Raw genomic sequence first — 26,960 nt, 5'->3', positions numbered from 1 at the left:
TGCCTGTGTTACACTCAATGTACACAACGAGCAGAATTTAACCTAAGCCTGAAGAGACCAAAGGAGACCACCTGACACTGTCTTGTCAGTCTTGCTTCCTTAAGAAGCTACTTCCTGTATTCTTGAAGAGAAGTCTCTTCTATTTTTTTTGCATTTCTAATGAGTTCCTGTAACCCATCTGTAACACTGAAGAATCTCCTTAATAAATACATTCTGTGAGGACTATACAATACCCAGCTAACTGGTGAGAGAGCACTTGTGAGACAGGCTATACACAAATTTGAGGAGAAGGGGAAAGGAAAGTAGAAATGTCCAGAGTAGCTCACTTCTTCCTGCTCCAAAATACTGTGTGAAAGAATGGTTGTGATGCTGCCTTCCTACAAAATTGTTGAACAAGTACTTGTATAGATCTTTGATTCCTTCAGTAACTTAACAATTATTTATTAATTATCAAGTATGGAAGACACCTTTCACCTGGAGCCTTATCTTGAGATGTGTATAACTTTATTCCAACAGATGCCCACTTATGACTGAACATCAAAGTAGTGAAGATTCCTTTCACTCTGCTATAATTGTCCTTTCCCTCACTCCTGATCCCTTCCTTTCTCTAAACCATGATCACTTCATGGCACCAACTTGTGTGCCTGTTTCTTATTTACATTGCTTGTCATGTGTGTTGGGGAGATTTGATGGGGAAGCAGAAATCATCACTGCCCCCTCACCCCCTTTTCCAGACCATCCAGACATTCGGTATTCAGGGCATTCCTTCGGTGACACCAGAGGGCCTTTGGGGACTGGACCAGCTGCAGGACTTATTCCAGTGGCTTTGATCAGAGAAATGGCAACTGAGCATAAACTCGCAACCCTTAAGAAAGCAGAGCCATCCTATAGATTCCACAGTCTGTCAGCCTGTGGGTGTCATGTTCATTGAGAAACTGATCCTCGTACCAAAAACATAGTTTTATTTCAACGGAAGCTCCTTGAACAGGTGACAATTGTGGTGACAATGAGAGCTTTGCCAATTACTGGCTCTTTCTTTACTATTTTAAACAATATCCTTGTTCTGTGAGCCAAAGGTGGTGGCTTCATTGCTGGCTAAGTTTCCTGGGAGAAAAACTCAGGGAACTCAGAGCACATGGAGTGTCCATCTCTCTCAGAGAAGAGCAGCAGGTTCAGACAGGCGTGCATGCGCTTTCTTCCCGACGTCTTTCAGTACTAGTTCCTAAAACTGTGCACTTCATCTTGAGAACACTAGGCAGCAGTTAATAGAGTAAGGAAATGGCAATTTTGGGCCCTGATGGGTGGAAGCTTATGTATTTATTCACATGCATTGTTTGAACACCTGGGGCTTATGTGGTGGGTTTTGTGGTGGGAGCTAAATACACAGTGAGGATCATCAAGTAGATGAGATCATCATGTGGTAGGGGATACAGAATGTAAATCGGTCATTTCAGTTATCTAAAAAGTCCTGTGGTCGGAGGGAAACATGGTACAATGGCAGCACAGAGGAGGGACACCACACCCAGTCTCAGGAAATCAGGAAATCGGAGACCGTTAAGGAGTAACAGATGTTAGCAAATAAGGGGTACAGGGGGAGGAAGCCAGGGTGTGTAGTGAAGTCTGTGTCCTGTGTGCAATATCCCTGAATCAAGAGAATTTGTCCAATTGTGGAATTAGAAGCAGTTTATTCTAAGTACAAGGGTCAAGCATTAGACAACTGAGAAGAATTCCTAAAATGCTGAGTTGAACTTGAAGAGAAATTTTCCTTTGAAATCACCATCTTTATAAACCTGAGTATTTAGAGAACATTTTAGCCAACATCCCAGGGGACGTTTTATCTGTAAATAAATTAGGGACTAGAATTTCCAGGCCTTACCAAGAGCCCCAAATGACAAGAAAATTAGGATGCACATCTTATACTTCTTGTTTCTGGCTGTAATAAGTAGATTTTTCCTGTTGAGCTGGCATGTTATTCCTAGTAGTGTTTAATACTTTCATCCTGGGACTTCCCTGGTGGTACAGTGCTTAAGAATCCACCTGCCAATGCAGGGGACACTGGTTCGAGCCCCGGTCTGGGAAGATCCCACATGCCGAGGAGCAACTAAGCCCATGTACCACAACTACTGAGCCTGCACTCTAGAGCCTTGGAGTCAAAACTACTGAGCCCATGTGCCACAACTACTGAAGCCCGCGTGCCTAGAGCCCGTGCTCCGCAACAAGAGAAGCCACCGCAATGAGAAGCACACACACCACAACTAAGAGTAGTCCCCACTCACCACAACTAGAGAAAGCTCGCGCGCGGCAACGAAGACCCAACGCAGCCAAAAATAAATAAATAAATAAATATCCTGCATGCTGCAACTAAGACCTGGTGCAGGCAAAATAAATAAATAATAAAATAAATGTAAAAAAAACCCTTTCATCCTGTCATGGGCACTTTTCCAGTCCATGTATTATTATTTCTGATTTTAATTTTAATAACTGTATTTATTTATGTTTCAATAAGCAAGAATTCATACAAAATATAAAAGGCACAGAAGAATGTGTCATGCAAAGTTAGTTATCCTCTCATGTCTTACCTCAAATATGCAGGTCCATTCCTGTTGTGTTCATGGATACCAATTTCTTTTGTATTTTCCAAAGATAGATGATAATATATGCATATACTCATTATTTTTTTAAATTGGTACTACAACTATACACACTTTCTGCATCTTGAGATTTTCTCATGTTAGCACAAATAAGGGTTTCCCTTTCCATTTCAGTGACTGTAGAGTATTCCTTTGTAAGTGTGTCTCAGGATTTACTTCACCAGTATGTGACAGAGAGACTTGAAAGTTGTTTCCAGTCTTCTGGAATTACAACAATCCTTCAACAAATATACTACTACATAAGCCATTTTCAACTTGGGTAAATAAATCTGTAAGATAAATTCCTAAATGTGGACTTCTGTATCAGCAGTATTTGCATTTAAATTTTTGGTATATATTTGCATCAGTTTGCACGCTCCCTAGCAAATATCAGAGACTGCCAAATTCCTGGAACTCTTGCTAGCAAGTGCCCTGTCCAAACTGTACTTCCTGGCCCATCTGAGAGGTGACACAGGTACCTCCTAATTTTACCTTGTACATCATTTATAATCAGTAAAGTTAAACACATTTATTCTCTTGGTATATTTTCGCACATTTAAAAAATTGTGTTTGTTGCTCTTTCCTCACTGATTTATAAGGGCTCTTTATAACTTAATGAATTGATCTCCATGACTGTATCATAGATTGTGAGTGTTCTTCCTCTTACCATTTGTTTTTTTGCTTTTCTTAACACTTTTTTATAATTAATCATTATCCTCCAACTTGTTTTCCATTTCTTTAAATTAACTAATTCTCAGAATTGTTTGTTTTTTTGCATTTCAGGCCCTGGTAATCACTTTGGTAATTCTTTGGTAATCAGTTTTTATTTTTAAACTCCTCTTCAACAAAACTGTTGTGACAACATATTTAAAAAATGAGCTACAGTGTTACACTATTAAAACATAAGAAGCCTTTCAAGATATACTTAATAGGGATTCTCAGCCCTTTTCATAGCATCACTGAGAAGTTTCACTCCCATACCAAGTACTTTATACCCCCCAGGTAGTACTGCAACTAATGCCATGCTAGCCATATCAAGGACCTCTGAAATCTTTATGGACGTATTATTTTTAGTCATTTCAATGTCTTCTTTTAGTTGATCTATCTCTTTATTTAACTCTTCAGCTTCCTTTTTAAATCCTTCTGTAAGTAGTTCTTCTTGCATCTGTAAAAAGGAGAGAGTCCCTTTTGAAAATAGCCCAAATCAAGATTTTGTATCAAACAACTACAGCAGGTAAGTATGTGTGTCTATTTCTATAATACCTTAGATGCTTTTTGACATTTGTCTAATATTTGCAAATGTTTGGACCTGGGTAGTGAGAGCATCCAAGGTTTAGAGCTTCCCATGTTCCCTCAACACCATCTACCTGGGCACAGAAATGATGGGCCTAGGTCAGGCCTGAAAACTACCCCAGGACTGTGTTCCAGCCCTAATAATGCACTTTGGGAGGGAATGTAGGTGAATTCTAAATATTTGTCAGTTTCATTGAGGGAGGATGACCACACATATGTCACAAAAATGGCACTGCTGACTCTCTTTAGGACACTGTCTATCAAACTCCAGGTTGCGACAAAGAATGCATTTACTCTAGGTATTTAAAATGAATCAGGCAGACCTGGAAATGAATGCAACAAATTTTAGAGCTTTCAGAATCCAGTAGTTCATACCAGGCACAATCTGATACTTTCAAGAGTAGATGGAACTATTCCAGGTCTCTGATGGCTGTACCAAAATCCTAAGGACTCTAAGACTGAGGTCCTGTTCCTTGGGGGCAAATGCTACCCTATCATCACCACAAACAGCAGTCCAGGAACCTGGGCCATGTTATTTGTATGCTCCAAACCCTAACACTACACAAGGTGCTCCAAACCCTAACACTACACAAGGTGCTCCAAACCCTAACACTACAGAAGGTGCTGAGTCTTAACAGAGGTAAGTCTTCAGCACGATCCACATCTCTTTGACGTTACAGAGAATCACGTGTCTTTGGATTTCCCTCTGGGATCTGACTTAAGGTCAAATTTCTGTTCCTTTATTCCTGAGAGGCTAACGTTTTGTCCATCAGGCCCTGCCCAGGCCCATCCAGACTTACCTTCAGCTTGTGCTTCAGCATTGCTTCCTGCTCTCTTAGAAGGTTTTCTCTTTCCCTATCCATCTTCTCTTCCAGTTGGGTCATATTTTCCTTGAAGCTTCTCTCTTGTGCCGCCATTTTTTGCTCCTCTTCATTCTGTTTCTCTCTTAGCAGCTGCTGTTCCCTCTCAGCTGCATGCTTCTTGGCACACTCAACTGTTTCACAAGAGTTTTAAAGAGGGAAGAATATAACAGTTACGCCGAGCTGTCACCTCCTTAGCTCAGAGATAAAATGACTTTAAAATGGTGGGAAGGAATCTGAATATTCTTACTACCACATCAGAAAACATGCTTCAGCATGTGATGCAAAGGCACTGATTGGATGTACATGCAACCCAAACTCCCCTGGTTATTTTCACATGCAGCAGAGAGGTTCCACAGAAGAAGAGGAAGCTCCCGTGTCAGGAAGCTGTTTGTTTTCACACCTGCCAAAGGGAAGCACAAGAGCCACCTTTCCCTTTGTGAGCTCAGCCCTCGCCTGTACCTGCCATGGCCTTGTCCCCATCAGTGAGGGCTTTGTCTGCCTGCAGGATGGCTTCCTCCACTCCTGCCTGGGACTGCAGGAAGCTCTGGAAGACCTCATTTGCCTGAGGACACAACAAGGAGCAAAGACTTGTCAGGCAGCAAAGATGTAGTGTCTTGCTGAGGAAATTATTGTTCAATAAACCTACAGATTGGACCCTTTAAGTTCTCCATCCTTTGTAGGATCCCCAAATGGTTACAGACCCCAGAATTATGTGCAATTCTACAAACATCCACCCTCCATTTTGTGCAACTCCTATATCTGCACATTGTTTTTCTTCCGACTAATGCTCATCTACTCTTTCTTTATTACGATTTCATTTATGGATACTTCAACTTGTAGCTTCTATCTCCTCTTCCAGGAAGCTTTCCTAAGCCTTATTCTGAGTTTTGAGTGACTGCCAAGACATTACATTTGCCCTATCAGCACTACCACTTGATGACTGTGTGATCTTAGGCAACTTAGTAACTTTTCCACACCTCATATTTCTCAGTTTTAAAGTGGAGATGACAGCAGTACCTAATTCATTTTTTTGAGGACTAAATTGATTATCTCGGCAATATGGTAGAGCAGAAAGATCCTGAGCTCTCCTCTTCTCACAGGCACACTGAAGTCACAACTATTTGCAGAACAACCATTGGTGAAAAAGATGGAACCTATCAGAAAAGATCTCCTACAACTGAAGATATAAAGAAGGAACCACAGTGAGATGGGTAGGAGGGGTGGAGTCTCAATATAGTCAAATTCCATACCCCCGGGTGGGTTATTCACAATCAAGAGAATGATTACAACCTCAGAGGTTCTCCCAGAGAAGTGAGAGGTCCGAGCTCCATACTGGGTGCCACAGCCAGGGATCCAGCACCAGGAAGACAATCCTCCAGAGCATTTGGCTTTGAAAGTCAGTGGGGTTAACTTTCGGGAGTCCCAGAGGGCCTGGGGAAATAAAGTCTTAACCCTCAAAGGGTGCACTCTAAATCTCACATGCTCCGGGACCCAGAGAAGAAGCAGTAATTTGATAGGAGCCTGGGTCAGACCTACCTGTTGACCCTGGAGAGTCTCCTAGAGAGGCAGGAGGCAACTGCAGCTCACCCCAGAGACATAGGCACTGGCAGCAGCCATTTTTGGGAGCTCCTTCTACCACATGGACATTGGTGCTGGCATTCGCCATTTTGGAATATTCCCCCTAGCTTATTAGCCCCAAGACCCAGCCCTGCCCTGGTCCAGTGGTCTGCAGGCGCCAGTGCTGGGATGCTTCAGGCTAAGCAACTAACTGGGCATGGACAGAGCCGCACCCACCAGCAGACCTCCTGAGCCCACCATCGCCTCTGGACATGGCCTTGCCCAGCAGAGGTCCAGGGACCTGGTCTCACTCACCAGGGCACAGGCACTAGACCTGAAACCCCCAGGGCCCTTTAGCCAGAGACCCTGGGACCCAGCTCTACACACCAGGGGGAAGATACCAGTTGCAATAAAACCTCAGTTTCGCAGTCTGCAGGGCCAGCCCACCCACTAGCAGGCTATATCCTGCCTTAGGACCAGCTGGGCTCAGGCCTGGACCAACATGAGGCCAACAGAAGCTTCAAGACACCCCAGATCCAGCAGCCCAACTGGCTGTACCCAACAGTGATCCAACAGATGCTCTGGGACTCCTGGGCCCTGCAACCGGACTCCAGGATCTGGCTCTGTCCTCCAGAAAGCTGGCACTAGCCCCCACCAGTGGGCAGGCAACAGTCCTGGGGTCTCCTGGACACTTACTCTGCTCACCAGAAATGCAGCACTAGACCCAGAGCCCCCCGGGGTTCCACAGTCAGCCTCCTTGTGACCAGCAGCCTCTGCACAAAGCAGGACCTGGCAACCAAATGAACCAACAAAGACCCTCTGACTCCAATCTTCTGTTCTTTCCCACTCCCATTACTCCTCACCTTAACTCCTTTCCTGGGAACCAGTTTATAGTCCTGTTCAAACTTGCTCCTTGCTTCTAAGTAGAGACTGTGTCCTCCAGGGACAAAGAAAGTTCCTCCTGAAATACTTTTCATCAAGGATTCTGAAAGCTTCTTAAGCTCAGCCTGACAATATTTGACAGAGGCCTCTTCATTTTGGATCATGAAAACATCCTTCTTTTTCTCCATGATGTCCTGCCAGGGAAATATGGGGAAATCCAATAGAAAGAAGCTGTTAGAGGGAAGGTCCAACTGTGATCCTCTTGGAAGAAGTAGTCTGACAGCATCAGGTACATGAGACACAGAATAATAGATGTGGAGTCAGGAGTCTAGTTTTAGTTCCAGTTCTGACAAACTCTTTGTGTGATTTGTATGAAGTCCCTTAAATCCCCTGGGCTCAGTCTCAACATCTGTGCAATGATGGGGTTGGCAGAGGCAAACTACTACTTTAACAGTAGTAGCATTAATAGTGATCCATCCATCAACAATGAACAATGAAAGTACAATTATGAATGGAAGTAGGGTTTCCTCTTCAAACTTGGGTGCTATGGATAAAAATATGTACATAGCAAATCAACTTCCTACTAATGAATTAAGTATACACTGAACAGAGTTTTGAACTCTTTTTGAATTCTTGTTTCATTGAGGATTTGAGTGTGTGAAATTATAGGAACAGAAATTTTTTGCTTGTACTTATAAATTACAATTGAGCTGGTTTTACTCTGTATGTACTAAGAGATCTTTGTAAATTATAGGATGGTCAAGGGAGACTGAAAGTCAAACTTTCAGTGAAGGTGCCAATGGTAAGCAGAATTATGATCTCCAAGAGTTCTCTCTGCTGGTGTCCACACTCCGCATAGTTCCTAGACTTGTGAAGATGATGAACAATTATTCTGTGTTTAGACTATATTACATGGAACAGGTTGACTTTAAGAAATGGAGATTACCTAGGTGGGTCTTACCTAATCACAAGCCCCTTAAAAGATGTTTTCTCCAGTTGGTGGCAGAAGAGGTAGTCAGAGAGATTAGAAACAGAAGAAGGAAACAGTGCACCACTGCTGGGTTGAAGATGGAGGGGGGTTCCCCAGAGCCTCCATGTGAGTACCAAGGCCACTTGAACCTTGTTTTCAGCTATGGTACACGGAGCAGAATACCCATAGACCCTGGGCTGGTATCTGACCTGAAGAACTATAAGCTAATAGATGTGTGTTGTTTCAAGCTGCTAAGCACAGTGTAATTTGTTTTGCCACAACAGAAACTAAAAGCCCAACTTTTAGAAAAGAGATGGACTGTAGCCTGTAGAGCCTTATCACTCACTAGAATCTAAACTCCTTATATGATGAGAAGCACATGAACCATGGTGTCAAAAGGGGGAATCTAGGTATCATTCCAGAAGAAAGGAATCAGGAAGGATATATTCTAGGGCACATTACCACCAGCTTCTTCTGGAACGTCTGCTTGTCATCCTTGAAGGAGCGCCCTAAGAAGATTGCAATGGCTTCCATCTCACAGGCTGCGTGCACCTCCAGAAGCTCCTGGAGCGTGTCCGTGGGGAGCCTCAGTCGCTGGGCCATCTGCTCACTGTAGTGGTCGGCTGCCTTCTGCACAGCCGCTGAGTTCTCACGCTCGGCCAGAGTTATCACTGCGTTCTCCAAACAAGGAACTCCTCCACTGTTGATGGCATCTATGTAGGCCACCACCAGAGTCCCCAGCCCTGAATGAGACATGATATTTATGAAATGGAGAGAGAATTCTCACCTGTTTTAATAGCTTTAGAGATTAGCATTCTAAAAATCACTAAAATTTTATTGAATTTGAAGTTTTCTTTTCTTCTATCGATTCTTCTCCTCATTTTCTTCATTCTTGTAGCCTCCTCCTTTTTGTTCTATGAATCTACTTCTTTATAATAACATCACTGTGTCTCCTATTCACTCTACCTTTTATGGTTCTCAGATTCATCCCATTACAATATTAGCCGAATGATTTCAAACGATATGCTCCAGGGTCCCCCAGAACACTTTTCCCATTTTTATAAAATAAACCTGTAAGTAAATTACATTACTTGTGGGCACTATTTGTAAATGAAAATTTCTTGATGAAAATGTCATCAAGAATTTCAGGACAGTGACACCAACATTAAACCAAGCAGGGCCCATCTCAGCACATTACACTGTGACTGTCCAGGTTGCATGTCCGTGAAGCCAGCCCTGTACATAAGATTGTATTTACATTTGTTTCTCAGACTCTCAATGAGCTTACATGGATTCACGGACTACTATTTATTTTCCGATTCATGTAAATTCACAAAATATCTTGCATATCCTCACTCGAAACACTTATCCCGTCAGACACCTCATCACCATGAAGATTTCAATCTTTAACTTACATCATTAGTGTAATACTTTCATGACATTTGGTAGCCTTACATAGGCTTCTTTTAATGAAGAAACATGCATTTACATGTGTTACATGAACATACATCTTTCCAAGTTACACAGAGAAGAAATCACAATTGCTGACAAACCCAGAGTGCAATCACAACTTCATCACACACACTGAACCACAGAGAGACATGCTGTAGCAAAGGAGACTCACTTCCCCCTGTGACAGTGATTCCTTCTCTTAGGGTCTTGGACTTTGCATGGGTAAAGATATATGAGCAGAAATTTTTTGATTGCTTCTGGAAATTCTCATCCAGTTGGTTATCTGGCACTTCCTCAATATGGAGTAATAATATTTTGTCACTTGTAGGCCGGTCAAAGACAAAGCACTTTCTTTTTGGAAAAAACTTCCTGATACATTCTCTGGGCATGTTGGAATTTCGGATTTTGGGATTCTTGCCTGCAGGAATGGAAAGAGAGCAATCACTGAAGGAACAGCCTTCAGGTGAGGGGGCTGAGGACTTTCATTTCTGTGGATCTTTGCATCACTGTAACTACTGTGCCTGTGTATCTCCTATTATTGAATCACGCAAATCAACCTTATGCTAATCTATTCAGGACATGGAAAATCCCCCCCCTCCCGCTTTATTTTTGTACAGAGCTAAGAGTGAAGGAAGTACTTCTGAGGAGGCAGGGGAGGAATCCATTCCAAGTGAAGAAACTACTGATTATTTTCCTTACCCTTCCATGGCGGGCAGTGGATCAACTATTTATTAGATGTTTCTTGAATGATAGATTCATCCAAGAAATTGTCAGAAATATTTTTCTGACATTATAGTCCCTATGTCAGAAATGGCATGTAATGTAATGTAATGTCAGTAATGTAATGGTAGACACAAAGATATTTATGATATTGCTGAGAAAATAACCCGTGGAAGACAAATGATACTCAGGACAGTAAAGAGAAGATTTATATTTCAGAGTAAATACATACACATACTATAAATATGTTTGGAGATTACTTTAGCGTACACCATCTCATGGTAAGATTAGCCTAAATGAAACTAGGAGACCTCATCCATCCTCTGCGTCATTTTACATTGGACGTGACTATCATACAAAGGGATTCTGGGCATATATCAGTAGTTCAACAAATATTTATTGAAACAATGAATAAATGATTAAATTAAAAAATGAATATTGCTTCTAGGTACCACCCATTATCCTCTCTGCTATAATAATCTGAGTAACTAATTTATTATATTAACATGACATATACGGTGTTAGGTTCTAGAATGAAGAGTGTGATACTATGAGGAAGAACATATTAAGGATCTGACAGTCTTACTGGAAGGACATGGCAATGCTTTTTTTTCTGAACTCTTTATTGTATAAATAGCCTATCTATCAATATGAAGGATGTAGCTATGTATGCTGGTAAGATACACTGTGTTAAAGGTATTTCAAAAATTAGTTCTTTTGTTTATCTTGTGATTCTGTGTTTCCAATTTGATGGATTATATTTCTCAAATAGGAAAGGAGAAGCACTTAGACTTAATATGTAATATAAGTATGTGAGCCTTTTTTTCCCATGGTGTCCATTTTTCTAAAATCACTTGGTCTAATATTGGATTATAAATTTCCTCTGTGAGCTTAAGCTCTGGTCACTGAGGTTTTCCCAGTAACAATAATGACTGAAGCCACACCCACCTGCCATTCACCAAGCACCATTAGCATGGCCTCAATCCAACCCCAAATCAAGACCGACATCAAGTGCTGAATGTCAGACCTCTGTTGACCCCACCTCCTACTGAACCTTCCACCACCCTGGCCCTGCTGTGATACCTGGAATCAACTTCAAGGCATTCTCCAGATACTCATCTTCAGTGATGGGGTATCCATCTAACTCCAGCTCCAGCATGAAATCCCGTACAGCCCAAACAAAGTCTGGAAAGAAACTCACAAACTCGGCTGAGTCCTGTACTTCATCAGAGCTGGCAGAGGATGTTGTCCTGATTAGCTCTGTTAGTTCAGTCACGTAGCTGGGATCTTAGCTAAGGAATAAGAAGTGCCCTCCAACACAATTTCCAGGTCTCACCCCAGAACAAGTTTTATCAACATTCCCATTTGCCCCATTTTCCCTTCTCATGAGCCACGAGAAAGGAGTCATGGGAAAGAAGAAACAGTGTCAGTTGCTATTCCCATAAACTCAATGAAACATGGTGGTTCAGTTCCTGGAAGGATACTGCAGCTGCTCCAGGGCCTGGTGGTTGATGGTGTTCATGCTGTTGTAGACAAAGATGCTACTCAGAAGCACGGCCAGGGCAAAGATCCACGAGTCATTCTTGGAGTCACCCTAGAAAGCACATTGCAGCAGGGGACTGAGGACGCTCCTCCTCATTCTCTCATTCAGTTGTTCATTGACTATAACAGCTGTCCTGTAACTCAACAGTAAGGCAAATAACATAAATTTTCAAGACAGTGCTAAACGCAAACCTTTCTGGTGTTGACACTGACACCTCTCAGGGCCTCAGTTTCATTAGCTGTTAACAGAAGTGAGCGACGTGAAATGTGTCAACTGTTTAATACAGTGCCTGGAACACAGAAGTTATGCAGTAATAAGTGGGCCATGATTCCTTTGCACTTTTTTTCTTGATCATGGGCTATATTAGGGACTAGTGCTATTCAATTAAATTCATCATCTATTCATTGTGCATTTAGAAAACAGCAGATATTGCATCTGCTTGTGTGGATATAGAGTTTCATATGAGAGTCCCTGCCCTAGAGAGATGGAGGGGCAGATATACCTGGGAACATATAAATACATTCAAGATGATAAACCGCCAGGCATGGAACCAAATATTATCATGTAAAAGACAAAGGGGCAATTCCAAAAAAACAGAAAAAGTACTCTGTGCATTCAGAGCAAGAAGTGATTATGTCTGACAGTGATACGATGGCATTAAGATGAAAATAGCTGGGCTTTAAAGAATTGACAGAATGTGGATTTGTGGAGCTTTGGGGATCATGCAGGTAGAAGGACCCACAGAAGCTGATCACAATTGCCAGAAAGTGTGGTCATATAGAGGTATTACAAGGTTACTTTATTTGACTGAAGTAGTGGTTACCCATGTGGTAATAGATGATGAGGCTGAAAATGAGATTCAGGACAAGTCATGAGTGACTTTGGAATAGATTATATATACTACCAAAATACATTACATGTAGTAAGGACAGCAAGTAGTTCTGCTCTATCAGTTTGCAATATGGTGTGCTTTAGTTCCTTGACAAATGCAGTTAGATAAAAAGAAGAAGATTATACAAACTAAAATCTAGTAGGAATCAGTAGGCCATCTTGGGCTGACACTGAGGTGATTATTGAATACTTTAAATCTGGATTTTTAAATTCACAATTTCTTAATTCATGCCCCAACCCTTGCCTGCAGTGATGAAAGCCAAAGATTCACTGCTACTACTTTAATTTAGATGCAGATTAATATAAATAAGGAGAAAAGACTGCAAGTAACACTGTGAAGATAAAATACCTAATATTATCCCATTTACGTTTTTATGGTGGGTCTAGCTCATGTTTTTATAGAATTCATTGAAGGATTCATCTTCAGAGCCCCGAAACTCAGAATAAAATGTTCCTGGTATAGTGGAAGCTTTTCTGGAGATTTTAAAAATAGTTTATTCACTGAAAACGTATTTTCATGATTCTTACCTCTAACCCCATATACCTTAACCTGTAGAGCCAGTGGATTCCATGGATTATAGCTTCCACCAGGATGTCTTCCTGAACCTGAACAACTGGGGTAAGGTCTCACTTTTTTTGTCCATGGCTCCCTGTATTGATAAGACTGCATATTTCTTATCTTCCCAACTCAGCTCTGGGCCCATACCTCACTCACTGTGAGAGAAAAGCCCTGGAATTCAGATGCCCAATAAATATTTGTTAACTTGTATCTTTCACCCCAGTGTTAAAAATAAGGCGATCGGGCTTCCCTGGTGGCACGGTGGTTGAGAATCTGCCTGCCAATGCAGGGGACACGGGTTCGAGCCCTGGTCTGGGAAGATCCCACATGCCGCGGAGCGACTAGGCCCGTGAGCCACAACTACTGAGCCTGCGCGTCTGGAGCCTGTGCTCCGCAACAAGAGAGGCCGTGACAGTGAGAGGCCCGCGCACCGCGATGAAGAGTGGCCCCCACACCACGATGAAGAGTGGCCCACACTTGCCGCAACTAGAGAAAGCCCTCGCACAGAAACGAAGACCCAACACAGCCATAAATAAATAAAAATAAATAAATAAATAAAATAAAATAAAAAAATAAGGCGATCTATCCCCAATAACGAAAGTATTGATCTTACTAAAGAATAAATTCAAGGTAAGAGAATTTAGCCTCATTATTCATAATTGGATTTGCAGTTTATAGGAACATGTTATAAAAGTTGAATTGAGGTGGGAAATTGAGGTGTAAGTGGAGTATCAAGAGCATAGAGGATTGGGGCTTCCCTGGTGGCGCAGTGGTTGAGAATCTGCCTGCCAATGCAGTGGACACGGGTTCGAGCCCTGGTCTGGGAAGATCCCACATGCCCCGGAGCAGCTAGGCCCGTGAGCCACAACTACTGAGCCTGCGCGTCTGGAGCCTGTGCTCCCCAACAAGAGAGGCCACGATAGTGAGAGGCCCGCACACCACGATGAAGAGTGGCCCCCACTTGCTGCAACTGGTGAAAGCCCTCGCACAGAAACGAAGACCCAACACAGCCATAAATAAATAAATAAATAAGTGAAATTCTTAAAAAAAAAAAAAAAAAAAAGAGCATAGAGGATTCCCCGCCTTACCTTTTCCACATCACCCAGGCCCTCGGTGTCCAGAAGGACCAGGGTGTGGCTCTCCTTGGAGGGGTGGGGCACACACCACATCCAGATGCCCTTAGTTTCAGACCTCACTGTGGAGCCCAGACGGAAACCTGCAAAGAAAGAGGAGAAAGCAGCACACAGTAAGAGCAGATAGTCCAGGCTGCCCAGCGGTTACTTTGGGTAAACTTGGCGGAAGGTGAGTGCCTGTCTCAGAGGAAGGTGCTTCCATTTCAACAAGGACAGAAAATCCAACCTCTGTACACAGTCAGAACCTTCTCAAGAAGCACTTTGTGTCCCCTATTCACCTCCTCATATTAATGGCTCAAACTGTGTCACAGTTCAGAAATAATGTTAGCTCTATTAACCTTTCTATATTTATCCACCACTGAAGAGCTCCCTTCTCCTCCACTTTCTGATGGACTTTTGCCAGTGAGAGGTACCAGCAGGAGATCAGAAGTCAGCCTGGCGTCCACCCTGGTGAGCCACAGTGGCCCAGTGTCTCTGTCCCTCTACTTTGGTCACATCTCCTTTCATTTAGCTCCAACCAGTAACTCTGGTCTCTGCCACATTCTGGAATCTACACATTGCCTCTTCACACTACAGGAGTTATAAAGGCTACCTGGCCATTGTTCCTGCCACTCTCTGGCTACTCTGTACCTTCATTGGTTCCCTTTGCCCTGCTTGTGCCCTTGTAATTGTGCCTCCATTAAACATCTTCAGTTATCCTTTAAATGGATTATCTGTGTCCTTTCAGGACGTGGACTGATAGATCAGCTTTTTAAGTTTTTTTTCCTCACTTCCTCCTTGTATTGTCCTCATTTCTGTTCTCCTCTTCAAAAAATGATGAATTCTTTGTTCATTGACTCATGTGGTGATATAATAGAAGGGAAAGCAGAAAAGACCTGTGAGAATTGCTTGCTTTTCTTTCCAAAGGCTTAAGCCCACAGGGGAAGAGGATATGAGATATATGCTTTGGAAGCTGCAGGTAATGTATCTCGTCCAACAGTCCAAGATATTGACCATATGCCATATGCCAATGCTCCCTTTAACTGAGAATGGAAATGGATATGATGAAATACCTAGGGGAGCATTGTTCAGCATGGCTCAGGCCCCTCAATTGCCACATCCTGTACGTTCTGCTCAGAGAAGGTATAAGACCTGAGATGATCTGCACTCTTCTACATCGTGATGGTATTTGACTGCTTGCTGATTAATACAGAAAAATCTGAACTTCCCCAGGTAGAAAAGACAAGGTGTAACTGGAGTTCATCAGTGCAAGTTATGTGAGGTAAAGAACAGACAAAGAAGTCATCACAAGCAGAAAGAGTAGTGACTTGGTTCTGCTAGCCGACTTTGGGTGTTAATTTTGTTTGTTTGTTTGTTTTTGTTCTTCCTGTGATATGACTGGGGTGGTGAGTCACAATTCAGGTGTTTTAAAACAAAACTAGGTTAGGTATTTCCTCAGTAAGGGAAATCACATCCTTGTTACCTGATGTAATCTCAAGTAGAAAAACAAGATTGTTGTTGAAACTCCTTGTATGTATCTTTTTCTTAGAGTTCTCCAATCTTTAATCCCTCCAAAAATGACTTATTTATTAATTTAGGCTGTCAAGGAAAAGTGTCCTCCCCTGATTGGTGATCAAGTTCCTCTCAAAGAAAGACAAACATAAAATGTTTTGTTTGAAGCCAATAAGAGATTGCAAAGCAAAAAAGAGAGAGGGAGAAAGGAAGAAAAAAGAGAGATGGGGGAGAGAGAGATACAGAGACAGAGATAGTTTGAGGGAGAGAGACAATGAGATATTCCCAAGGATCCTTAGAGTTTAGTGGACTGAGGTTCTACCCCCTAATTGTGCTGAGCTGCTGGGCCACAGAGGAAGGCATTAAGAAAGAAATGGTGTGTGGTCTTCTTAGAACTGCCCAACAGGACATAGGCGGATTGTCCTAAAAATCAATAAGAAACAAGTCAGGCAACTTGGTAGGAAAAAAAAACCCCTTTTGAAATAGGAAATGCAAATAGCAAATATGTGATAAGGTGCTTAAGCTTATCTGTAGTGAGGCAAATAACATGCAACTACACAGACACCAGATCAGCAAAAGTTAAGAAGTGTTTTTACCAAAATTTTGTAAGGATGTGGATAATTTTAAATTACTGCTAATAAGCATATAAACTGACATAAAGCATAAAAGGCTTTAAAAGGTTTGATAAAGCTTAAAAGGTTTAAAAAGCTTAAAAGGTTTGATATTATCTAGAAAGGCTGAAGACATAAATACTTCTTGATTCAGCAATTCCACTTCTGGGTCTAACATAAGGAAGTTAGTGTACACGTGCACCAGGATATAGATGGAAGAATAATCATGAGAACACCATTTGTTGTTCATCAGCAACAAATGGATGAATAAATTGTGGTATCCTCTGTCAGCTGCAAAGTACAAAAGAGTGAAAATAATTGCAGACACATATGACAAACTAGATGAACCTCACAAACTTCTTATTGAGAATATGAAGCAAGATCCCAATGAATATCAGAATGAAATTCCCTCTATAAAGTTTAAGCTATTTTTAAGAAATGTTTACATAGATTGTAAAACCATGTTTAAATAGGAGGAGGGAAAGAATGCACCATGAAAATCAAAACATTGGTGAGCTCTAGTGAGGGTGTGAGAGGGTGTGATTTGGGCTTTGGGGTATTGGTGATGTTTTATTTTTTGATCTGGGCGGTGATTGAACAGATGATCATTTCATATTGATCAACTTTATTACATGTATATATATTTTTATGCACTCTTCCATATGTTTTAGAGTTCACGTATTACAAAAGACTAGTTAGAGAAAGCGAAGGGGTGCAGTTTATCAAAGTTTTGCTGTGAAATTAAGCCAAAAAGAATGCATGGTAGCCCCACTGAGATATGGGATATAGGGATTTTACTGTCTGTTCTTCCTTCCATCCCTTTTTGAAAATAAGACATGTTGAACAATATTTGTGTGCTGCTTGGAATGACTTTGGTTTAAAGCCAAAGTGAGGAAGGAGGAAGGAAGGGAATAACTGTTGAAGATGAGCCCCTGAGCAGATGACAGTGGATGGGACCAGGACGAATGAGGTGGATGTTTCCATGGGGTTGGGAACACTTGATTACTGGACAAAATTACTGAACATTGTGGGGAGACGGGTTTGAAGTTATAAATTTGGTGGTGAGAATTAGAAGTTTTCTTCAGCGGGAGGGGTTAGACTCTTTCTTAACATGACACTAGAGGAGGATGGTCCACAGCCTGTGTTATCACTGCTTCCAAGCAAATGGTCCTGAACAACACTGAACGACACTTACCGTGGTTCTGCCCTGCCAGGCGGTTCATCAGGAAGGATTTTCCCGTCCGATACAGCCCTGCAACGGCCACCACCACCACAGGCTGAGAAATCTGGTCAAGAATCTTCAGTGCTTTTGGATTTACTGTCAGCTGATTGTTCTGGTTTTCCACCAGACAGATGGGGTCCATTATGGTGGATCCAGACTCCATGGGAAGCTGTAACCCAGAGGAACGACTCAGTAAAACACAAGATCCACAAGTTATCTCTCACGATGCACATCAGGCTTCTGCATTTGGAACTTATACATCAATTTTCTATGTTTTGTATGCTTCTAAAAGGTGAGTATTTAGCCTAGTGTGCCAAGGTCTGTACAGATACATTATGTACATCATCTTATTGCTCCTTACATGAACCCTAAAGCAACCTTATCCATGTGATGCATACAGCGAATAGAATGAGAAAACAAAGCATTGATGATGGAGCCATGAGAACACTAACATTTTGGGGGTACGTAGAGGCAGAATGGGACATGAAGGAGATGAGGAGTGACCAGAGACGATTTCTGGAGTTCCAGAATGATTTGGTCACTCATTAATTGCACAAATATTTATTGAGAACCTACCATGTGCTGGAGATTGTTCTAGGGGCTCAGTATCAAACAGTGAACAAAATGAGTACAAATCCCTGCTTCATGGAGATCTATTCTAGTGGAGAAGACAGATAATATAGAAAGTGGAAAAGCAAAATACATGTATGTATATTAGAGGATAGTAAATGATCAGAAGGAAATGAGAGGGAATGGTGTTTAGAGTGTTGGGGGTTGAATTCACATAGAGTTGAATCAGGGAAAAACTTGCCAACAAAGGAAAAATGAATGTGATTGGTGACCTTGATGAGGACAGATGCACTGAATCGTTGGGAGCAGGCTGGAAGAGGAGTTACTGCAAGAGAAAGGAGACACAAAGAATGTAGCTCTCCCTCAAACACAATAGGACAGACCTTAAAGGTACCTAATAAAGTTGTGCATGCAAGAATTAATTTATTAACTGAAATTACAGGACATTTCTTATTATTTAAGCTGACAGGGAAGAGAGGCAAGCAACCAGGGTGTTTTAAGGTCTGCCTACCTATGTCACAGTCTCACATCTGGGCCAGGCTCTACTTTAAATGATTTCGTCACAATGATTGGGTGTTTCATGATCTCAAGAGACAGACAGCAGTCAGAGAGTTTTAACTGTCCCTTTATTTTCCCAGACAATACTAAGCAACGTCCACATGTGCCCATACTTTACTAGCTGTGTGACGACTGGAAAGATTAATTTCTCTGTGCCTCAGATTTCTCTTCTGTAAAATGGTAACCCTAAAAGTAAAATTCAGTCTGTCATTAGGGTCATTAGGAGGGTTAAATATCTCATAATGCTTACAATGCTCTTAAAATTATGCTGGTACATAGTAAATCCTATATAAGTATTGTTTTAAAATTAAGTGTCTCTGAAGACAGAGAGGGTAATTTCTGAATGAAAGTGGAGGATTAGCTTTGGCCTGAAACAGTTACACTTCCTTCCCTGGTTGCAAGCAAGTGGGAGGACACAGCCCATGAGGAAGATGAGCAGGTAGGGGAGGACCAGTGATAACAGCTGAGAAGGAGGAGTCAGGCTGGAGGAACTCAGAGCTGCCCTGGGATGTCAAAGTACAGGTTCTGGAGTCCGGCTGCCAGGGTTCAAACCCGAGGGTTTAAGTCACTTATTGTCTGTTGAGACCTTGAAAAAGGAAGTTACCTCCACAGCCTGCATTTTCTTATCAGTTTATAGGTAAAGCAACAATTCTTGCCTGATTCATTACTGTATAGCTGGTAACAGATAGGCTATCAATTATGGAAAAAAAAATTTCCTGGATTCATGTACTATTTCAATAATCAGCAATTAGACATTGCGTTATAATGTGTCAATGAATTCTGTAAGCTGCAAATTGCCAAGAAATATAAGGTACTGTATCTAAAATCTTTTTATTAGAGAAAAACATGAATTTATTTAACAGCCTTCCTCTGTACAATTTCTTTTCTTTTTCTATAGTGGATTGGGAGCAGAGATGGGGGAGTAAAACATGACCTTTTACTGCTGTGTTATGTGAAAATTAATAAAGGGAAACCTGGGGAATTCCCTGGTGGTCCAGGGGTTGAGACTCCGAGCTCTCACTGAGGAGGGCGCTGGTTCCATCCCTGGTCAGGGAACTAAGATCCCACAAGCTCGCGCCGTGCCCCCAACCCATCCCCATCACAAGGAAACCTCACTGACATGGAGTCAGCAGGCCAGAAGGGGGAGCTCTCATGCAGAACTACTGCCTGGAGGTCAGTTACAAGAAGAATTGTCAATTACAGACCACAGGGGAAAAATCTTCAACAGGAAGGAGTCATCAACGACAGTCCCCTATAGGAAAAGGTGTACATTGCATCTCCTACAAGAATTGACTACCCGGCAACTCAGTCAATGAGAATCTGTCATCACCCTGAACTCTGACTTTTCTTTACAAACCACCCTTCCCAGCCCCTTCCTTTTCTCTATAAAATAAGGTTCTTCTTTGTTGGACTTGCCTGTGGCTTTTTCTATAGCTTGCTTGTCCCAAGTTGCAATTCCTCTGCTATTCCCAAATAAACTCACTTTTGCTGGTAAAATAACTGTTTTATTTTTAAGCTGAATAGCTGTAAGCAAGAGAAATTGTAGAGCTTATTTCTTAGATTGAATACTGATAAAGCTTTGTGTAAGTCAATGTGTCTACAAAGATTCTTTTTTAATTCAAAGTATATTGAGGTACCAAAACCAGAAGCTTTTAACTTCAAAACTAAACAAGTGGAAAAGAATAGTGCTACTAGATGGCAGAAGGCAAGCAACAGTTTCCAAAGGTTACTGTTCAGGAGAATAGTTAACATACCCCAACCCCTGTATTTTCAGCAAGTACCAGAAATTATTCTGATGCAATTAATGTTTGGGCCACACATGAAAAACAATGTATGATAAACAAACATGATTAGACCTTAACAGTTATTATTAATAGTTTTTTTTTAGTGAGAGTGAGATTGAATTATTCCGTATAACACAGTTCTGTAGTATTCGGAAAATCAAATGTTAAGTCAAAAATAATGCAGGGTCAGTTTAGGATTTAAATTGTCTCTATGTCAAGGACCATCTTTTCCCTGTTTCTCCAGTGCCCAGCGAGGCGCAGTCAGGATGTGTCCGAGGAGGGGAGGAGGGGGCTAGAGGAAGAGACCGCACCCAGCGCCCCTGCAAGGGGCCGGGAGTTTGGGCCTTCAATTCTGAAAAGGACTTCAGCCCCCTTTCCTCAGAAGATATAGCATGCACTCCTCCCTCTCCCATGCAGGGCTTCTTGCTGCAGTCCTGCGTAGATGCTCGAGGAGGAGAGTGCATCCCGGCGACACGCCTGGAGGCCGCCCCGGATCCAAAAGGAGACGCTGCGCTGCCCAAGCAACGCGCCGGCCGGGCCGCACACCCTCCGCGCCGCGCAGGCGTCCGCGGCCTCCCCTCCTGCAGTGTGGAACCTGCGCGGGGGGATTTATTGTTGTTATTTAACGGAAATGTGCTTGGAAGGTATAAAGTTTAGCAGCAAACTTACGTGGCGCGGTTGCGGCCGGCCGGGGTCAAGTTAGCTGCTCCGGCTCGCCCCTAGGGCTCGTCCTGCGTCTGGCTCCTTCTGCATCTGGCTCCTCCGGAAACCGACTCTTATTTAGAAGCTGAAAAGCCAGCCGATTATCAAAAGCCATCCCGTTATGGGTCGGGTTTATGAGAAACAAAACCGAAATCGAAAGGACATCATAAGGACACGGCTTTTTTTTTCTTTTCCTTCTTTTAATGGAAGCAGGAACCCGAATGAAGTCGGGGAAAGACAGGGAGACAGGGAGGGGTTCCTCCACACCTGGCTGGGTAAACCCAACTTTGTCCCTTCTCCACAGGTGGCTTAGGTGTCCTTGACCCCATGGTGAACGTGGCCCAAGTAATGGTAGGATGAGAGAGTTCAACAGCCTCTCTCTCAGGGGCGTCTTTGTGAGAGAAGGGATTTCTTTATTAATTTTTCTTCACTTGAAAAATGTTTCATTTGTTCATTTCCTTTCTCTTTCCTTTTTAAAAAAGCGGGGTTTTTTGTTTTTTTTTTACCGCGGTGGTTTTTTTTCCTTAGCAAGAAAAATACGTGTGTGTATAAAATCCATGATTTTATAGCCCAGACATATTCACTATTATTTTGTTACAGCTTTTCTTTTCCTTTCTTTTACTAGGGTGCATCCAGATTTAGGGGTTGGGGGTTGGGGGGAGGACTGTTTATAATTTGAGGGTGGATGCAAATTTGGGGGTTGAGAGTTGATTCAGATTCCTTCCATCCTGTTCTGTATCCTTTAAGGCATTGTACTTACCTACAAGTTAAAAACTTGACTGCTGCTGTTAGGGAACCAGGTTCTTTTGCTCGAGGGGCTGCAAGCCAAAACACTGAGACGCTGAGGTTTGCAACAGAGAAAAATTTTATTTGTGAGGCAACCCAGTGAAGAGGCAGGAGAACAAGTCTCAGGTCTGCCTCCCAGAAGGAGAGGTGGTTAGAATATTTAGGGGACAAAGAAGCAAGGTGGTCTTAGACCTTGGGGAAAGGTGATCGGAGGTGGGGAAAAGGTAAGGTAATTGGAGTTCTGTGCAGGCTTATCTGAGTTGCATGCTTCTTCATGGGACGCCTGTGCAAATTCAGGGAGATTTGGTTTGAAACAGGTCGGAGAATTTGGGGCTGTGATGACAAAATTCACCTATGGGACAAGCAAGTATATTCTGTGCAGACTCTGATCAGCCGTATTGGTTTCACCTTGTTTCAGCCAGTTTTGTTGTATTACAAGAGGAGGGATTTTCGATCTGTTCCCTTATCTGCTGTTCTGTAAGATGAGCTCAAGAATTTCTGTTAGTCACCAGTTTCTGTTACAGGTTTTTAACCCTATGGAGCAGGGTTTCACTACCACACCTGTATTTCAGACTGTAGTGAGGGAAAGCAAGGACAGGGAGAGTATAGTCTCAAAGTTCTATGGCCAAGACTCCCCAAGAGCAAGTGCTTTGACACATATTCCATATGCAGACTTATCTAGCTTCAAAAGCAGCTAGAAAAGTATAATAATCCTTAGCCAGATTGCCCTAAGTTTATTCTGTAAGATAGAATGATACCATATTTGAAGGTGCAAAGCATGTTATAATTCTAAAAGTATATGCAAAATATTGACAGATTTTTCTAGACTCCTGAGTTGAAACTTGGCAGATTCAAGACTTGAACCCAAGCTGGAAAAATTACCGTGACCCCATAATTCCTGAGCCACCGAGATTGATTTAAGGGGAGATTGAGCACATGACCTAAGGCCAGATAAAGTTAATCCTTTCTCAGTTACCTGGATCCAAGACATTTCTCTCTTTTTCTGTATCACTCTTGGTCTTCTTCTGACTCTCTTGATCTCCTGTCTTCTGTTTTCATTAACTTTTTGTTGTTGTCAATGAGGGTATAAAGATGTGTGTTTCAAGATGAAGACTGTAAGGCCACTTAGGTATGTTTGGCTCTGAAACATGATATATATCATTACTTACAAAGGGGTAGAATACATTTGGAGTCTCACTTCCAGCTTCCATGGTTGTAATTGCTTCAGGAAAAATCCAATAATATTGGAAAAGGAAGAATGATTAAAATGGGTTCCTAAACTGAAGGCAGTCAATGAGACTTGATTTAACTGAAATGAAGTTTTTTTCAGTTTCTATTTATTTAACTCCAGAAAAAGTGGTCTAGCATCTTGTTTTAGAAATTGTGCTTATTTGTCACCTAGTGTACTCAGCTTTGTGTCTAGTGAAAATTCTGAGAAGAAGAGTCTCATTTTCACATACTGCTACTCAGAGTTTAGTGAAAGACCACAGCTGTGGATGGACCAGAGTTCTAAACAGCTCAAACTTGAAGCGCTTTCAGTTCAGAAATATGAGTGCAGTTCATCAGGTGAGGAAAACGTGGGTACAAAGGAAAAATAGTCCTTTGGGGATAAGATTCTTAGGCTTGGGGAGTCTAGAATTGGAGAGAGTAGCCACTGTGACAAAATGTTTGTAAAAACGAGGCAAAACTAAAAGCGCCTTGGATATTTAATGTTTGTAAAAACGAGGCAAAACTAAAAGCACCTTGGATATTGCAGAGAACAGAAATAAACAAGATAAAAGAATAGGCATTCAAGACTATACAAAATGTAAGGCAGTAGACCTTGATGCTTATTTGGCTATAATAAATATGTCAATTTACTCACAAGTTGGAGTGGAAGTGTATCACCTGAGGAAATTCAGCCTTAGTGTATCTGGAACATGAGGAAAAGGGAATACTGAAATTCCAGTTTTCTGCATCTGGTTTGGTGTGGTGAAGACATATGTATGTGTATACCTCCTTTATACATCTCCAGCACTTGTCAGGGATGGTCCATTTAATGTTGAGGAATGTTTAATTTGTCACTAGGGTGTCAGGTTTCACTGCTGAACTGATAGTGTTCAAGCTAAACTCTCTTTAGATCCCATTTATAAAAGGAAAAAAGTTATTTCTGGTTTAATGTTTCCTTTTATTATTTTTGGAGTGTCAGAGAGTTCACATGATCAAAGTTCACAGACTTTAATACTGTTGGGTAGGGGTTGGGGGGAAGGTGTCCATTAGAGCTACCTGAAAAGAGAAAGCAGGATCTAATACAAACTGAAAGCCCCAAGTGTCTGTGCGTTCATTCACCGTAATGGAGGTCTCATTCAGTGTTGTCCGTTCCTCTAATTTTTTTGGATTTACACATACTTCACCAGGAGTATTTACCTTCTCACTCACCTCCACTACTTTTTAAGAATATTGGAGCCTAATAGTCATATCACAATTGTAGGAGTAAAGTGCAAATCTTAAACTATATAATACTGGCCCACCTAATTCCTGCATGAGAAGTGGTTTAGATGTCTATCAATTAAACTGCTACCTTCTTTTGTCTTGGTTCTTACTTGGATGTGAGGGAAATAGAAACTGCAACCGTTACTTGACAAGGAACTACTCTGGTTAGGCACAAACTTTCTCTCTTTCAAAGTATTCCCAACTCTTCAATATACTCAGCTGAATTCTACTCCCTATTTTGTGCCCTTTGCATATACCCAGTACGTTATAATGATAAGAAAACAAAGGAAAGTCTGCTTGCTAATGAAGCCACATTTGGAAGAAAACGTGTAAATCTCTTTTTAAAGCTGTAGCTTTTCAGCTGGCTCCTTTTCTGTGCTGGCTAAGACCATAGCAGGACGTCAACACATCCCTCCCAAGATGAGCTTTTTTTCAATTCCTGGGGATGAGTTTGGCCACTTACACAATACAGAATGAGCTTAAAATCATGTGACATGAGTTCCACTTGTTGTACCACAAATCGCACAATTAATTCAGAATTTGTTTGCCTAGTAGAGCTGTGGAACGCTCTTATAGAGGCAGTTAAGAGGCCAGTTTGACCATGACTCTGAGAGGATGGGCACCATTGTCTGATGTGGTAAATAACTTAAGCCCAAAGTCATTACAGGGTGCTGTGTACCCAATAGGCATAATACATGGATTTGGAGGCCAATGGCCCTCAGTATCATTCATTGTGACTTCTTTGGGAGAGTTTGTGCTCCTTGACCTTGAAAATCTAGGCTTGTGGTTCTAGAGGTCCTGGTTCCTAGAGAGGTGTTGTTTCCTCCAGGGGGCACACTAAGGGCGCCACTAACCCTAAAGCTATAGCTGCTGCCTGTTTTCTCTGGGCATCTTGTGCCAATAGAGCAGCAGGCACAGGAAATAGTAAACATACTAGTAGTTTATCATGATAATTGGCTTTGATCATCATGAAAAGGTAGGATTACTGCCACATTATGGGAGCAGGGAGGAATATTTTGGCTAAAGTAATAACATACAAGTCCTAAGGGCATACATGCAGCTTTTCAGACCTTGTTTTCTTTGGAAGCAGAATAAAGGCATTGATGATTTTAAATCATGATGTGGCTCGAGTTCACGTGGCCGGGGGGTCGGACTGAGGATCTCTCCTTTGCGGCGGCGGCGGCGGCCAGAGAGCGAGAGTACGAAGTGCGGCAACCCGAGTCATGGCAGGACAGGCATTTAGAAAGTTTCTTCCCCTCTTTGACCGAGTATTAGTTGAAAGTAGTGCACCCGAAGTTGTAACCAAAGGAGGCATTATGCTTCCAGAAAAACTGCAAGGAAAAGTATTGCAAGCAATGGTAGTAGCTGTTGGATCAGGCTCTAAAGGAAAGGGTGGAGAGATTCAACCAGTTAGTGTGAAAGTTGGAGATAAAGTTCTTCTCCCAGAATATGGAGGCACCAAAGTAGTTCTAGATGACAAGGATTATTTCTTATTTAGAGATGGTGACATTCTTGGAAAATATGTCGACTAAAATAAGTCACTATTGAAATGGCATCACGTGAAGCTGCCCGTTCCCCCAATGGCATCACGTGAAGCTGCCACTGAAGTTCTGAAATCTTTCATCCTGTAAATAATTTCCGTGTTTCTTTTATAATAAAGTAATGATATCCAAACTAATGATATTGAGTGTCTCTGAAATTTAGTTTTCTCTGTATTGATTTAAACATTCCCAAATAAAAGTATATAAATGAAAAAAAAAAATCATGATGTGTTAGGAATGCATGTTTTAATTTCTGAGTTAAACAACAGACTCAATTCAATTAACAACTTCTAAACAAATAGAAGACAAATGGAGGAATAAAATATATTCAGTCTATCTGAAAGAAGATAGAGGTGAGAGAAAAAGAAATACATAATAGGGGGAACACAAGGAAAGTGTAAAACAATATAACATACAAAACCGAATGAAGCAGTAATGTTGTAAATAGAAATGAAATTAATGCAACAGGTATAATGCATACTAGGTACATAATATCAATTAAAGCATATGTTATTTATGAGACACATCTAAAATATAAGCCTATGGAAGGTTAAACATAAAGAAAGGGGATTTGATACACTATACAAATAATAAAAAAAATTATAGAAAACAAAAAATTTAGTATAATATAAAAACAAAAGTATTTACAAGTGTCACATGAAAACAAATTATAGTGTGTGCATGTAATATATAGCAGCATATAAAAATAGACTTTAAGGGCAAAAGAGCC

General features: G+C 41.6%; 1 protein-coding gene and 1 pseudogene across 2 annotated transcripts in view; one reads left to right on the top strand and one right to left on the bottom strand.

The window, feature by feature from the left end:
* The window catches only part of LOC309619725 (uncharacterized protein), a 72,180-nt gene extending 46,374 nt beyond the window's left edge, over window positions 1-25,806 (bottom strand). The window contains exons 1-11 of the mRNA XM_082375303.1: window positions 21,399-25,806; window positions 17,791-17,986; window positions 14,449-14,576; window positions 11,852-11,961; window positions 11,451-11,647; window positions 9,820-10,065; window positions 8,658-8,938; window positions 7,207-7,419; window positions 5,246-5,348; window positions 4,724-4,917; window positions 3,559-3,795 (exon numbers count right to left, since the gene is read on the bottom strand). Of these exons, the coding sequence (XP_082231429.1) occupies window positions 3,559-3,795; window positions 4,724-4,917; window positions 5,246-5,348; window positions 7,207-7,419; window positions 8,658-8,938; window positions 9,820-10,065; window positions 11,451-11,647; window positions 11,852-11,961; window positions 14,449-14,576; window positions 17,791-17,980 (1,899 nt within the window). The 5' untranslated portion in view covers window positions 17,981-17,986; window positions 21,399-25,806. The remainder of the gene's footprint in view (window positions 1-3,558; window positions 3,796-4,723; window positions 4,918-5,245; window positions 5,349-7,206; window positions 7,420-8,657; window positions 8,939-9,819; window positions 10,066-11,450; window positions 11,648-11,851; window positions 11,962-14,448; window positions 14,577-17,790; window positions 17,987-21,398) is intronic.
* A 3-nt stretch (window positions 25,807-25,809) lies between these two features.
* Window positions 25,810-26,370, top strand: LOC309626260 (10 kDa heat shock protein, mitochondrial pseudogene; annotated as a pseudogene). Its single transcript has one exon. The product of its transcript is annotated as a 10 kDa heat shock protein, mitochondrial pseudogene (transcript).
* Window positions 26,371-26,960: the final 590 nt, after the last annotated feature.

Source organism: Balaenoptera borealis, assembly GCF_965194805.1.
Source record: "Balaenoptera borealis genome assembly, chromosome: 1".
NCBI classification, from domain to species: Eukaryota; Metazoa; Chordata; class Mammalia; order Artiodactyla; family Balaenopteridae; genus Balaenoptera; species Balaenoptera borealis.
This window is presented reverse-complemented; position numbering and strand designations above follow the sequence as displayed.